This window comes from Lutra lutra, chromosome 15, assembly GCF_902655055.1.
Source record: "Lutra lutra chromosome 15, mLutLut1.2, whole genome shotgun sequence".
Classification (NCBI taxonomy): Eukaryota; Metazoa; Chordata; class Mammalia; order Carnivora; family Mustelidae; genus Lutra; species Lutra lutra.
This window is the reverse complement of record NC_062292.1, coordinates 27,191,150-27,206,506: the sequence shown is the minus strand read 5'-3', so window position 1 is coordinate 27,206,506 and position 15,357 is coordinate 27,191,150. Positions and strand designations below refer to the sequence as shown.

The 15,357-nt window shown below is 48.6% G+C and overlaps 1 protein-coding gene across 2 annotated transcripts in view; it reads right to left on the bottom strand.

Moving 5' to 3' along the window:
- Positions 1-2,185: 2,185 nt before the first annotated feature.
- KIAA0040 (KIAA0040 ortholog) overlaps positions 2,186-15,357 on the bottom strand; it is a 34,093-nt gene continuing 20,921 nt past the window's right edge. For both annotated transcript variants that reach the window (XM_047704846.1, XM_047704845.1), the window contains one exon: positions 2,186-5,701. In XM_047704846.1, the coding sequence (XP_047560802.1) occupies positions 5,272-5,568 (297 nt within the window). In that variant the 5' untranslated portion in view covers positions 5,569-5,701 and the 3' untranslated portion in view covers positions 2,186-5,271. The remainder of the gene's footprint in view (positions 5,702-15,357) is intronic.

The window sequence follows — 15,357 nt, the reverse complement described above, 5'->3', positions numbered from 1 at the left end:
ACTGATGTTCTAAGGGAAACGCCACAGGAAGTGGAAAGATGTTGACCCGAAGTATTTCTCAATCTGGCCACAGGGGGCACTGTCACACAGGGTGGCTTGGTTGCTTGCAGAAGGGGCCGAGACCAGGGTGAGGGGGTACCCTACTCATGACATATTGCAAACTGGGAGTAGCCGTATTACTGTAGATTGTGCAGTGTGTGGTGAAATTAGGGACCCTATCACGCCAAGAGGAGTAGAAAAACGCACATTACGTTCAACCCCTATCTCCTTCTATCTGTCTGTGTCATTTGACTCTATGGACTCGCTTTCTTCTGAAAAGTTTCTTCTCCTTTGGCTTCAAGGATACAACTCTCTCATTATCTTCCTTCTACCCTTAATTACAACTGCTGACGTTTACAGAGCTCTGTGTCGAACGCTTTATATGCTTTATCTTATTTGCTGCTTTGTCCCCATCCCTTTGAGAGAAGGACTATCATTAACTCTCCTGTTTAGGTAAGAATTTACAGAGATTAAGTCATGGCTTAAATTCCATAACCAGGGGACGGTGGAGTCAGCATCAGATTCAGGACACCCTCAGTCCTGAGTCCTAGCCTAATGTGGAAGCAGTGACCACATTGGGCTGTAATGGTCTATTAGCTTGCCTGTCTCCCCAGCTGGGCTGTGAGTCTCTCCAGAAACACTCTGTGTTGCTGGCATCTGCTAAAGAACCAAAAATGCTAACAGAGTAAGTCATCTCAAAGAGGGAGTTAGATACATGCACGCATGGCCATTTCCCAATGAAGGATCACAGGTTTCTGAAAACATCCCTTTGAACCCATGATGGGGACAGACAGCTATATTGAAGGAACTCTTTTTTTCCTTAGTCCATGTGATCCTGTGACTTTGAATTTGGGGAGAAATACTAAAATCAAAGGACAAGGGGCCAGCGCAGAGGGTTCTGGTGAGTTGAGAACACTCAAAGCCTTGTCCAGATCCACATGCCCAACGCTGCGGGCAGGGCTGAGCCTGGGCAGGTGGGGCTGGTGGCCTTTAGCCCTGGTGTCCCCTCAGGTGTGCAGCAGCTGCTTCCTGCTGGTTTCTGGATGACAGTCCCTGCTCTGTACTGGAAAGTTTGGAAGTCCTGGAGGAAAGAACAGAGGGCTGGACGAAGACTCTCCTTGGGCTGTTGTGAGGGTGTGGCAATGAGGAAGGGAGCCCAAGAATCAACTACCTCTACGGAAATGTCAGCCCACCAGGGCGGAAAGAAAGCAAGGGGGAGCCGGCGCCATAGGCCCATCTTCTAGGCCCTCATTGAAATGCAGTAAACACGGAGTTTTACCAGCCTGTTTGACTCTGCCACCCTCGTCCCCACCAAGCAATCAGCAGCTGGCAGCCGCACATGGCCGTTGAGCGCTTGAACTATGGTGGTTATAACTCACCTACTGGACGGTTAATTTAATTTAATTTTAATTAATTTAAATAACTACCGTATTGGACAGTGGTGAATGCTACCATATTGGAGAGTGCAGATAGAGGACATTCCCATCTTCTCTACTTCTACTGGATAGCACTGGTCTGGAGGGCTTCTGCTTAATGGCTGGCTTGGTATCATCGAGGGAAGACTCTGGAGCATTCCATTTCACAACCAGTGCAAAGCTGTGGTCCACTTGAAAAAGAGATGGGCGTTTATACATAGGTGTGTGTGTGTCTTCCTGGCTGGCTGGCTAGCTATGTGTGTGTGTGTGTATCTAAGTACCTATGTCTGGAACTATGAACATATGTATGTATCTATGTCTCTATCTGTGTGTCTACTTCACTTTGGAGTTCTCCCCTTCCCAACACTGGGTTTAACTTAGAGGTCGATTTTTTTCTTAGTTTTTGCTATTTTCCTCTCTCTCCTTTAAGAAGACATTGATTGACCTCATTGAAGGGAATGCTAAGAGTTTCCAGGCAGCATCAGTGTTTTTCCCACAGTTGGCACCTCTCAGGTGCCTGGTCTCCGAGGTGTCTGCCCTGCAGGCAGTGGGGCAAGAGCTTAGTCCTGGTCCTTTGACCTAGAACTTTGTCAGGGATCCTGGGACAGCCGGGTCTTCTGTGTCCTAGTGGGAGTTGCTGCCTCTGTCATTTCGGAGTGATGTCTGGGAGAGGGCAGTATCTGATGTTAAGAAAGTAACTGATGCCAACAGGTAAGGATGCCAGGCATAGCTTTTTATTTTCAAAGTCTTTTATTTAAATAAATTTTTCTTTTGCATGTGTTTGAATTTTCCAGAAAAAAAAAATACTGACAAATACTATACAGCTTGGACCATTTATACTCTTCTTGAAAAGGTGACTACCCTTTTTCTACATTTTCCCTTCCCCCCGTCCCTTCCCCCCAAGAAATAAAAAGGCAAATACATTGAGCAGTGTGGAGAAGACCACCTCTGATGGTGGTGGCCGAGTTTGGCTGGAGCTGTTCCGATCCCCGAGCCTGTGGTGGTTTAGGAAGCCTCTTCTTTATCATTCTTTTTGCCTCCATTAGCTTAAAGTCTCCGAGATGGGCCAAGCAGGCTCTGGTCCCAAGGTGCCCCTGACTGCCAGTGGTAGTTCTGGGGAAGAGGCTGGGGAGAAGGAGTAAAGGTGAGGAGGAATAAAGAAAGGGCTGGACCTGGGATGGGGTGCTGGGAGAAGCAGGAATGAGAGAAGAAGAAAACAGGAGAGAAAGATGACGATGGGCGGGAAGAACAGGGAATGGCTCCCATGACTGCCTTGGGTTCCTTGCATGGATCCTTGCATTCAAAAGAAGTTTGGGGGCCTAGGGTACCCCAGGCATTGTTGGAGGGTCCCTGTGGAGGTTGTCAGGAGAGGCTGGGGAGGAGAAAACCTAAGCCTCGTTCAGCAGCATCTGGCTCTCCTGAGTCTGAGGCTATGGAAGCAACAGAGGATGGTTTCTGGGTGTTTCGCGCCTGGAGGTAGTTCAAATCCATTTGATTAGGAAACAGCAGGGCACTGCACCTGAGACAGAGGCCTTGTCATGGCAATGACAACCAACTGCCATCTTAATTCAAACTAGCAGCCAGTTGCCATGGCAACCATGTTCCTTGTGTGGTCCTCCGATCGGAGCAATCCTCTCTCCTACATCACATCTGACACACAGCCTTGGCCATCAGTGCTGCGTCTCCCCCAACTCATCCATCTTATGGGGCTTGAGAGTTGGAGGCAGGAAGGGCAGCTGCTCCCAGTGGGCAGTGGCCGGCATGGGGAGGCACAGGCATTTGGTGTGGGGTGATGGGAAGGGGATGGCTAGATGTTCCCTGACAGGCTGCCCATGTACAAGGGGACAGAGAAGTAGAGAGTGCTTCTTTCTCTGCTCAAAGGGGTTAAGGAGTCAGGGCATTTGGGCCCCCTTGGTGCCAGAAGGTGGATGTGACTGGTTCTAAAACACACGAGGGCCGGAATTATGACTCACAGGGTCACTTGTTAGAAGACCTTGGTGCAGTGGTTACCACCAGACACCTGCCCTCTGGCCTGGAGTCTACCTGGAGGGCATGTGAGCACGGGGGAGCCCCAGGGAGCCAAGAGCACACATTTGTCCACGAACCCAATCTTGCAGAACAGCTATCGAAGTTTAGCTAACATTGTTCATTAAATTGCAATTTTACTGTCACCCAGAACGGCCTTCGTGGGGAAATATTTCAGGAGAGCTACCCAGCAGGTTTGCAAGTGACCTTTCAGAGCATGCAAGTGACCTTTCAGAGCACAACCTGCTCCCAATTTGGGAAGTCTGTCTTTGTAATATGGTCACAGTACAATCAAAATACCAATCAGTGTGTCCTATGAGTGAATTAACTCGGCCTCCCAACCTCAGTCTGCTGCGGGGACACTCTCCCCAACTCCCTGTGGACCTCGTCCACCTGTCATCATGGGGCTCAGGGCACCCACTTCAACCTGGCTCTTGGTTCTGCAGGTGGACTCTGGGGAGCATTCAATGCCCACCTCCTGTCCTTTGTAGCAATTAGTGGGCTCAGAAAAGAAGGTCACTTGGGGGGATCGGTAAGGCATTATGCGTTTACCCTTAACATCATTGCATATCCAACAGCAACCACAGACAGTTCTAAGTACCTACTGTGTGCAAGGCACGTGCCTGAGCTTCGAGATAAATAAGCATAAACCTTTACACAGCTTCATTCTACCTTCACTGACACTCTGTAACTTCCGTATCCCTTCGGCAGCATACAGTACAACCTTACAAACATGATTGCAGTGTGCCTTCTGGGAGACTGCACCGGAAATTGTCTTAATTTCTTCCTTGCTTTGGTTACACAGGAGATCCCTAACTCAGGTGGAGCATTCCTTCCCCATCTGTAAAAAAGACACTGCCCAGGTCCGCCGCTGGAGTTCACTGAAGTGGATGGAGTATGCCTGGTTTCCAGAGCATTCTAGAAGTCACTACCAAGAGCTGTTTGTTGGTGCTTGGAGAAGGGTAGCTTGCTGAGTGGTTCTGGGGGTAGCATCTCAAAGAGAGGTCTTAGACAACATCAGATGCCCCACAAGGAAATGGGAACCTTGTCATGGGTTATAAGATGGAGCTTTCAATGAATTTAGATCCTTCTCACTTTGAACTTTACCTCCCAGATGGGAAACACAGGAGCTGGGCGTGTCTGTGTCAATATACAGGGATGGGAACTGTACCAGGTTGCTGGAATGTCCGAAGATGGGGATTTCCAGTAAAAGGTTATGTAGGGACAAGAACAGGAAAGCACATATCTCTGACCTGAGTGGTAGACGGGTAGGCAGTGCAGAGGTACCTTCCTGGTTATATAATTGTGCATGTGTGCTAGAATCTGGCCGGGCCTTCCCATGAGACATTTCTGGGAGAGCAGATAATGTACTTGCACCAAGTAGATATTCAATGACCATTTGATGAACAGAATACGTTAGCCCAGATACCCGTTGCTGGAACGTGCGTGCATGCATGTATGTGTGTGCATGTGTGTGCATTTTAGAGACACGTCAAAATGTCTGGACATTCTTTGTGCTTTAGCATCTGGAGCTTGCTGGAGATAGGTGGAAGGCATGCCTGAAGGCATGCCTGAGCAACGAGCATTGCTATTGGACACGTAGCTGCCTTGACAGTACCCAAGGATTGTCTCGAGTTCTTCCCGGGCTGTCCTCCGTGGGGGCACTCAGCCTCAGCTTTGTCCCTTGGTTAGTTCCTCTGTGGACATGAGTGCCTCACATCAGGGCTCTCTAGCCTGTGGTAGTTAGCAGGTGGCTTGGTCCCCGAGGGAGATACCTCTGCTTCCTGCCTAACTAGACAGGCAGTGATGGCCTCTTTTCCATCTGGAGAAGCTTGGGCTGAGCAGAGATCCAGAGGTCTTCTTCAGCCTTCTTCTTTTTCCTCTTTTTCCCCTTGTTTCGGTCTGGCTGTTGGCCATTCTTGCCTGACCGGCTCCAGCAGCAATGACAACAGATGAAGAGGAATGTGATGACCACTAGCAACGGCAGTCCCAGAAGGATGCCCAGGCAGATGGTGTTGAAGAGGCCCTCTTGGTGTTTGGTCAAGATGGTGTCCCAGATGATGTTGAAGAAGGAGCTGATTTTCTCCATGGTGCTTGGCTAGACTGGGGCCAGCGGAAGCTCTCAGCTCCCTAGCAAGTCCTGGGCTCGAGAGGAGGCAGCCTTGTCCACTTGTCACTTACTCCTCTTCCAGTTTTGGGTTTGGGCATGCCAGTGTCAGCAGCTGAAGAGAGCAAAACAAATAATTCAGGAGAAATGCAGGGGGAATGGTCTATGATATTTAACAACATCGTATTTTTTAGGCATAGGAGAAGGGAGGGAATTGGAGATTTCCAGAGTTCACGGAAGTGGTGTTGAAACCCAATAAACAAAATAAAGCATGCATTTAACTACTAACTAATTCATATACACACTATACAGGGCTTAGTGTACAAGAATTAGTAGTGTACCAGGCCTGGCATGTAGTGGGTGCTCAGCATTTGTTGGATAAATGAACCAAGTGTAGAGTCAGTGTTCTGGGTAGGGGTCAGTGCCTCTCCAAGAGCAGTTCTCATTTCCTCTCCCTGCAGCTCACCGGATAGGTGCTGAACACATACTCCTCACAGCTGCGTGTGACTTTCTCTGAATACAACTTGCCGTTTTCAATAGTTACTAAAGCTTAAGCACAAGGGGAAATGTCTAAATCTTGCCGCCTGTCATAAGGGGCTTGGACCCCCCCCCCAGGTGAAGAGGTCAGTGGTCCTTGTTCTTTCTCACCCTTGCCTTCACACTCTCTTCTCTGCTCCATGTCCTCCCTCCTTACATCCCACTCCTGTGCCCAAGGAGGACTTGCTGAGCTTTGCAGTGGGAGACCCTTTGCTGGTTCCCTCTGTTTCTACCTTCTTCTCTCTCATCACACTCATCTCTGCTTTCTGTCCCTCAACCAAACATTCCCCAGTCTCCTCCTCTGCCTGGTCCTGTTCTTTGTGGTGGAAAGGGAGTCTTATGGGCTGCTCAGCAATCGTGTTTGGAAACTGGGTTGGGGTCCTGGCTGCCCTCCTGAGCTCAACTTATAGCCAGGGCTGTTCTGGTTGCTTGTACATAGGGGCCCTTCTTCTACCGGTATACCCTTGTCACCTCTCTACATCTGTCTCAGGACTCAGCTCTCAAGTATGAGGTCTTAAAGGCTCCTTTGCTTCTGGAATCCACAGGTTCCCACGTCTAAAGACTTGGGATGGCAGCATGTTTCAAGGAAATTCACGAGACCTTCCGGTACAGACATGGCCTGAGACCCAAAGATCAAAGACTCATCAATTTTCAGGCTGGAGACCTTACGGATCATCCCAACCAATGCTCTCACTTAAAGATTAAGAATCTGAGCCCCGTATGGGGGAGACGACACGTCTAAGGCCACACAGAGATGCAATGAACACTCAGAGTTCAGGACGATATTACTTTATATTTGTAATTCACTTGATACTTTTCCAATCATTTCCATATGAATTATATTTTTAAAGAGAGCAACAGGATGGTGCATTGTCTATGGAGAAAAGGGCTGGGGGACCTGGGTTCACAGTCAGCATGAAGTCCAGGCTTCCTTCTGTTGTGCTGCACAGAGACACAGATGAGTAGCTCCTCCTGGGTAGGGGGTTATCCTTGGGGGGTTGTCCTCAGATGTCTGATTCCTTGGATAGCACTCGATATGTGTCCCGTGTACCCATGTGTTCTTCCAAAGTCCATCTGAACTCGGTCCTAGTCTGCTGGCACGTGGACTCACACCCTTAGGGCGTTATGTATACAAATTATTCAATTGTATACATTGGTACCTATTCCTGTGCCATCTGGTCCATGAAAATGAAGTAGTGCCATGGGATGGCCCTGAGATGCCTGTCACCGTTCTAGGCACTTCCCACCAACTGACTCCATTCATTTCATCACAACCTAATGAAGCAGGTACGGTTATTTCCCTCATCTTATAGGTGAGCCCGCAAGGCACAGGTCACACGGCGAGTGCCTGGCAGAGCTGGCCTTACAGATTCTGGAAAACTTGATTCCAGGTCCCTGAGGGGTGAGCCTCTCACGGGAGTTGCTCTGAGCAGCCTACTCCTTTGTGTGGAATTAACCCGTTTTGGCAAGTAGCCCAGGATTTAGAGACTCTTACGATGTGTGGCCCTGGATTGACTTCTATGTTTATCCCAGTGCGTTGTGGGAAAAGGCTGCAGAGTGATTTACTTGCATTGTTACCTACTTCACAAAGGCACGAAGAGACACACAATAAAGATCCAGGCCTGCTCAGGTGGAGGTTTATAGAAAGCCTCTGACTGCCTGAACTTAGAACGCTCTTCTTTGTCGTATGTTGAGTTTGAGAAGTCACATCCCCTTGCCCAAGGCTCTGCCGAGCCCCTCGGAGGCCCTGGGAACATCAGAGGCCACAGATCTGCCCACACACCTTCAAGCCCACAGCCTCTTTGTTGAGTGAGAAAACACCCTTGGACCTCCTTGAACCCGCCATCAAGGCCACTCTGCTGCCTTGCTCCTTCCCACCCACTTGTCTCTCTGGCTTTTCCTTCTTGCTTTGCCATCACCTTAGCTTTTACTCCAGTCCTCGTTTGGCCCCAGAGTTTTCTGGCCCATCTGGAAGGATGGTCCTGCCCTGTTGAGGGAATGCTCTGGGTACTTCTCCCTAATTTGATCTGCACGTATACGTTCCCGGGACCAAAGTCTCCTTGGACTGCATTTCTATGACTCCGATTAGACACCACCACCACCACATTCGTGGACAAATTCTTCTTGCCAGATACCACACTGGTCCCTGCAGGGAGAAAACACGCATCAGGGGCCCACTTTTGGGTCTGGCCAGGGAGAGAGAGGAAGGGTTTTGAGCCTTTGGAGAATATCAAGGCAGTTTTCATGAAGGTTAAAGCCATCTGAGAAGGACCTGGAAAGAGGAGCATAATCTTGGCAGAGAAACATGGGTAAAAGAATGGGCACAGATTCTAGGGAGAGAAACTTCTAGAACATGGCAGGAGAGCAGGGTGCCTGGTGAGCCTGGGCCTCAGGGTGGGAGAGAGGAGGACTATAGGCTGTGGCCAGGGTAGAGAGGGTCTCTATAGGGTGTGTGTTTATCTGGGGGCTTTGTAATAGGAGGATGTCCTTCAAGAAGAGAGAACAGGGGTGAGAACAGCTCTGGAAAATGTAGCAAGAGAGCTCTTCATGCATTAAACTAACAGTTATTAAGCACCTAATATGTGCCACGCCCTGTGTCAGGTGCTAGGATTCAGTGATGAGGGACAAGGACACAGAGCCTCTTCCAGGAGCGTTATTATTACTATCGAGGGATCATGCTGTAAAAGACAAATATAATAAGCAAATTTCACTCAGGTTGCTAAGTTGGCCAAAATAGAAGCGTGCATTTGAATTACGTGTTTAACTCAGTGTCCCAGGCCCTCCTACCCCTCCCAACCTTTGTCTCAAACTCGTCTATCCCATGGCACCCCAAAATAGCCTTTGAGTAAATAGATTTCTTTTCAAGCGAAAGCTAAGTCGATAATTCACTTTTGGATTCCTGAAGGTACTCATCTGAGTCTACTCTCCATCTAGCCAAGGAGAGCATTCATTAACATTTGGGAGCCCAGTCTGGGGAAAATTCAATTAGGAAGGTATTCTTTGTATTTTTTTAATCTAAGAATTCTCTTTCAGGCCCCCCAGGTTACTCGCTGAGCTCTGCTAATCTATACCGTTTCATTAGTATTTATGAGTCTCACATTGTGAGCATTTCTAGGAAACAATCAAATATCTCCTTGGTGGTATGAATTAAAAGTTAGAACTTCCACAGACTGTTTTGCAAAAGGAGCCACACTTTGGGCCTTGGGAAAGCTCTCTGGGAGACCCCATTGTTTTGCTGGATCTCAAGTATTGCTGACACTGTTTGAAATATAATTAGTCTCTTCCTCCAAAACCAAAAATAGGAGCCAACCAAATTGATTGGTTCGTCGTTGTTATGGGGGGCGGGTGGGAGGACAGAGGGGAGGAGGGACAATACGTTCAGTTTCCGTATAACCAGAAATGACTCATCTTTACATCCTCTGTAGTATCTCTCTGGGAAGAGAGTCATTCGTTCATTCTTTCTTCCAAGAGGCTTCAATCTGTCTGTACATAAGGTGTTGATTGGTCATAATGATCCCAGAGCCGGAAGACCTGAGTTTGAGCCTTGGGCCGATCTGTGTAACCTTGGTGAGTTACCGAACCTCAGCTCCGAAATGAAGTTAATGAGTTTCCTCTTAATGATGCTGTGAGGATTTAAAGAGCTCAATATAGTTAATGCATTTTGTAAAGTACAAAATACTATAAAACAATCGAAGAAACAGTGGGTTATCTCCAGATGACAATGGACTAATTCTAGCCTTGAGCTTTCTTTTCCCCCTCCCTTATCTCCAAGGCCAATCCTCACCACCAAAGAATCATGGGCCCCCCAGCCCATTTAAATGAAAAGAACTTCATGGGTAACCTTGCTGCTTATGGCTGGTCTGAGGGTCGGTGGCTGTAATTCTAGACTTTGTGTGAAGGGACATGAGAACAGCCTAGGGGAATGAGTAAGCAGCTTGGCCTGGAGAAGAGTCACAGGAAAGAAATGAAAAGGAAATTCTAATCAGGACAGGTGTCTGTTCAGTCCTTCCTTCAATGACTCCTTATGGAGCACCTCTGAGAGGCTGGGAACTGTGTCAGGTCCTGGGTATCCAGGAACAAGCAGACCAGGTCCCAGTCCTTTTTGGTGCTCCAAGTCTAGTGTGGGAAGAAGACTCATCAGAGAATCCCACAGACACGTGTGAAAGTATAATATGGAAAGCGTGACCAGAGGAGAAGCCCGTGATGTTACTGAGTGATTGAGTAGTGCCCACCATGGCGGTAGGGGCGGGCTCTGAGTGGGGACGGCCTCACTGAGATCTGAATTAGAAAAACGTGGTCAGTACAAAGACAAAGGCATAGGGTGTCTGAGAAGTCTCAAAACACAGAATAAACATATCTAAAGCATTTTCAGGCAACATGCTAGGTAGGTATGCTAGGTTTTTCTTCAGTGCTCACCTTTTCAGTGAAATGCCTCTAAACCGGAAACAATGAGTTCAGTGGTTAATACGTTATGAAGTGTCCCTCCAAATTCTAGAAACACAGGGAAATATGTGTTTTGTGCTTTTTCTCAGATGAACGGTGGGACCCACAGCTTCTTCTGAAAAGGATGTGAAGGACAGTGTGGCTGAATGCAGTGGCAGTGAATGGGGGTAACAGGGGGTGATGTGAGGCCCATGGGGCAGGCGGCCCCACCCCCACAGGGCTTGTAAGCCATGTTAATGGCTGGTGTGTCCTGTAGGAGCCATAGGGCTTCAGCAATGAGGGGACAGAATCGATCCATGTTCTGTAAAGAACAGTGTCATGGAGGTGAGGGAGGTCAGGTTGGTGGGGCTAAGAGTGGGAGGCAGGGTTACAGTTATTCACGGAAAATGGCAGCAGGGATGAGGGTGGGCATGGAAGGTGGGACAAGTGGCCTGACTCGGGTGTTCTCCAACGGGTGTGGTGGGCGAGCTCTCGGGCAGAGGGCCGTGAGGACATGTCCCTGGCTGTGCTCCCCTCTTCCTCTTCCAACCCTGGTCCCCAGTCAGGTCTCCGAGTCTGGCATATTTTATTTTTCCTAGGATAAGAATCTCATCAGCCTCTACCTGACTTCCTGCCATTTCTCCTGGAGGTTCAGAATATCTTGTTCAGCCCCAGGCTTCTCCAACCCTGTCTGCTCAAACCTTGCCCCTGCAGTCCTTGGAAAATCCCTGCGGTGACCATAATGCCAGGTACTTCAGAAACCAGGGCGCTCTGGAAGTGGGGGCACGGAGAGGACTCTCATTCAGCAGTCGTTAACTCTGCCATTCTGGATATATATTTTCTTGACGGTTCTCAGCTTGCTAACCTGCCATGCTCAGATACCCTCTAATAGATGTAAGTACTGTTTTGTACAAAAATGGTCAGATCACAGCAATAATCTGCTTGTGGAGAACTGTGTTTACAACTTAAATGTGGTTCCAGGCATGAGGAAATATATACCTGTATTTTCCCTGGTGTAATTAATTGTTTCAAGTAACTAGTTCCAATGCAAAGTTGGAAGCTCTCTCCCCCCTCCAGTGTATACACTTATGGTGTGTAACTAGATATTGAGGATTAGAGGAAAATAGATAGGTTTTCCCCTCTGAATCAATGTTATAATTATGGTTGCAATTTTGAACAAAGGCACACAGAGGTCATCAATATAAAAACGACTAAGGCACCGTGATTATTAAAAATAAGAAAACCATGCTTTATCATAGGGACGTTCTGAATGGGAAGAATCAGATATGGGTCCTTTTGGTGGGTACCCTCACTTTATTGATAAGGAATCTGGGACCAAAAGAGGCTGTGATTGCTGGAGGTCACACAGCTGACCATTGGTGGGGTCAGGGCCAGAACCAATGTCTTCTGACTCCCAGCACCTCGTCTTGCCAAGGTCTCCCTTATGAAAGTCTTTAAAAATAAAACACTGAGGCAGCTCTTGGCAAGATGCCCACCTTAACTTCATCATGGGCATAGGCTAGACTGTCCTTGTCAGTCCCCTTAAATCTTTGTAGGGCCACGTGACTGAGTTCTGGCCACAGGAACGTGGGTCTGGCTCCTGAAATCTGTCCCAAGATTCTCTAGGTTCGCCCACCCTCCTTGTCTGGCCAGACGCTGAGGACCCAGCAGAGAACTTCAAGGCCTCCGGGGTTGGCCGAGAAGAAGGTGTTTGTGAACAACTGCCAGCAGGACGCCCCTTTAGACCACAGTGAACAGGAGTGACTGAGAAATAAACCTTTGGTGGGTAAAGCCACCGATTCTGAGGATTATTTGCTAAAGCAGTTAGCCCATCCTTGACTTACACAAGCAGCAAAGAGGTAGTGTTGGTAGAGATTAAAACACACACACAATGAGGCCAACAACTCTCCTAGAGAGTTTGCTCCTCTGACCTGAAAGGGGTTTAGCCAAGTGCTTCCAAGTGCTGGCTCTGGGACCAAATGCCCTGTGTTGGAATCCCGGCTCTGCTACTCACTGATTGTATCACATGGGGCAGGTCACTTCCCCTCTCTCCCTGGGTCTCAGTTTTCTCATCTGTTGAGTGGACTTGATAATAGTTGGCGGTTGTGAAAACTAAATGAGTCAGTAGACGGTAGACGTAGAGCTTCTCGGAGCTGAGCCTGGCCCTTCCTGTGAGCCCTTATTATCTGACTCCAAACAAACAGGCTGGTCCGAAGGAACATCCCTCAGCTCCTGAGCTCATAATGATTTTGTTTGTCTTTTTAGAACTGGGATGGTTTTGAAGTCATGACTTTGACTATATGGGTCTCCTTTAAAAAGTGTTTTCTCCACCCCTCCTTCTCTAGTTTTCTTATAGTAAGAAGATTCTTTCTAAATTGTTCCACTTATCATTCTTTTTCTTTTTTTTTTTTTTTAAAGATTTTATTTATTTATTTGGCAGGCAGAGATCACAAGTAGGCAGAGAGGGAGGCAGAAGAGAGAGAGAGAGGAGGAAGCAGGCTCCCTGCTGAGCAGAGAGCCTGATGCGGGGCTTGATCTCAGGACCCTGGGATCATGACCTGAGCTGAAGGCAGAGGCTTTAACCCACCGAGCCACCCAGGCGCCCCTATCATTCTTTTTCAAAGCAACCATTTCAGAATTAAAATACATACAGGGGTCCGTCAGAAGCAGCATTATGAGGACTTGGATACAGTCTATTTGCCCTCCCTCCCCGGGCAGAGCAGGACACGAGCCTCTTTCCTCACCCCCACACTACACCGTCCTTCCTCTCCTCGCTCTTTCTTTCCTTCTGCCAGTGGATTAGTGAGCTCCTAGCATGCATTGTTCCTGTCCTAGACACTACAGACCCAGTCAGGCATGACACAGATGTGGTCAAACTACTTACGGGGCGAAGGTAGATAACAAACAAGGGCACAAATAAACCGAGCTGTGTTGTTAGTGCTCTAAGCAATTAACTGGTTGGCCCGTGTGGACAAGACTTTGAACGGAGGTCTGAGGAGAGGCGGGGATCCAGCTGTCTGCAGAGGGCCTTCCAGGGGTCAGGACAGCAGGGAAAGTCTCTGAAGGGAGAAAGAGCTAGGCTGACCCTAGGAGAGGAGGTGGCCAGGGCCTGGGAGCCTGGGAGCCTGGGCCAGGAGTCCAAGGTGAAGCGTGGTTTAAGCTGGGCAGCTCTGGCTGTGAGTACAGAGGGCAGAGAGCGGTCGGAGAGGCAAAGAAAGGGGTCTGGGAAGTACAGAGGCCCTGTTCCTTGTCCCCATTGCGATCATATTTGTCCAAGCCCTCAGACTGGCTCCTGGTTCCTCCTTCCTACAAATTCACCTTTCTGAAGTCTGCAAGTGGTCATGTGCCCCTGCTCAGCCTCTCTTCAGCTCTTCCTCTCTTACCTGATAATCACAGCTCCTTAGCAAAGAGGACAAATCCCTCATGAGCTGGTCCCTCCTATCATCCCAGCCTCATCTCCCACCACCACCCTTATGACCACATCTTCCAGAATTCTCTAGAACGTTCCTGCTCTCTTCCTTTGTCATGCGGTGACACACACCATTCCATCTGCCCGGAACGTCTTCTCACCTTCTTCCCTGGGCCCATGCACAGGAGAACCACGTCCCTCATCCTCCTCTGGGAGGTCTTCTGGGACTCTCAACGCCCCCCCACACCTAAGCTGCCCCACATCATTTTCTTTCTCTTCTGAGCTCTCACTGAGCCACTAACCTCCCACAGTCCTTATCTTACTGTATTACAATGATGTGTTTTCTCTGAAAAATGATAAGAATACAGAAAAGTACAAAAAGTCATCTATATGAATATTTTCTCTCCATACATTAATATACACAGGACTTGCTGACTTGTTTCCCTCGCCCTCAGCTGCAAGATCCTATATGCCAGTGATTCGTACTCCTCTGTTCAATGTGACACCCTCGTTCAATGCCTGTCCCCCAACAGGTGCTAATTCATAGCTGATGAAGGGATGGTTTCTTTCAGTCTCAGACCAAGCAGAAGACTGACTGTACACTTGGTTCCCCCAGTTAAGGGTGGAATGGTCTCACTTCCCCCACATTTTTATGTTGAAGTCCTAGCCCCCAGTACCTCAGAATGTGACCTTACTTGGACACAGTGTTGTTGCAGGTGTGATTAGTTAAGATGAGATCATGCTGGAGTGAAGAGGGCCCGTAATCTAGTATGACCAATGTCTTTCATAGAAAGGGAGGTTTGGATGTTGAGATAGACATGAACAGAGGGAAGACCATGGGAAGAGACAGAGGGAGAGGATGGCCTTTTACAAGCCAAGAAGAGAGGCCTGGAACAGATCCTTCCTTCATGGCTTTCAGAAGCACCTGACCTTGGTTTCAGATTCCCGACCTCCAGAACAATGGGAGACAGATCCATTTTGGCTCTTCAGGCCACCCAGCTTGTGTTTGGCTATGGAAGCCCCAGGAAATTAGGAGGTCCCTTTTGCTTCAACCCCATCCCCACCTCATCAGCAGGTACTATCAGCTCTGTCTCCAAAATAAACCCCCAATCCATTCATGCCTCTCCATTCCAAGGCTAGGTCACCATCATCTCTCACCCGGATTACCAAGACACCTTCCCCACCAGTACCTACTTCTCTGTTTCCCTCTCCATGGGCCGTTCTCCCGGCCCAAGCTAGGCAATGTTGTCCCCATCCCCACCCCTCCACGCCCTGCCACTCCCCCCATGGCTTCCTGAGACCTGTAGAGTGAAGTCCAAACCCTTCCCAGATCCCACAAGTGTCTCCTTCATCTAATCTCATCTTGCTCCCCTTTCTCACTCACTGTGTCCTGGATGCATCTG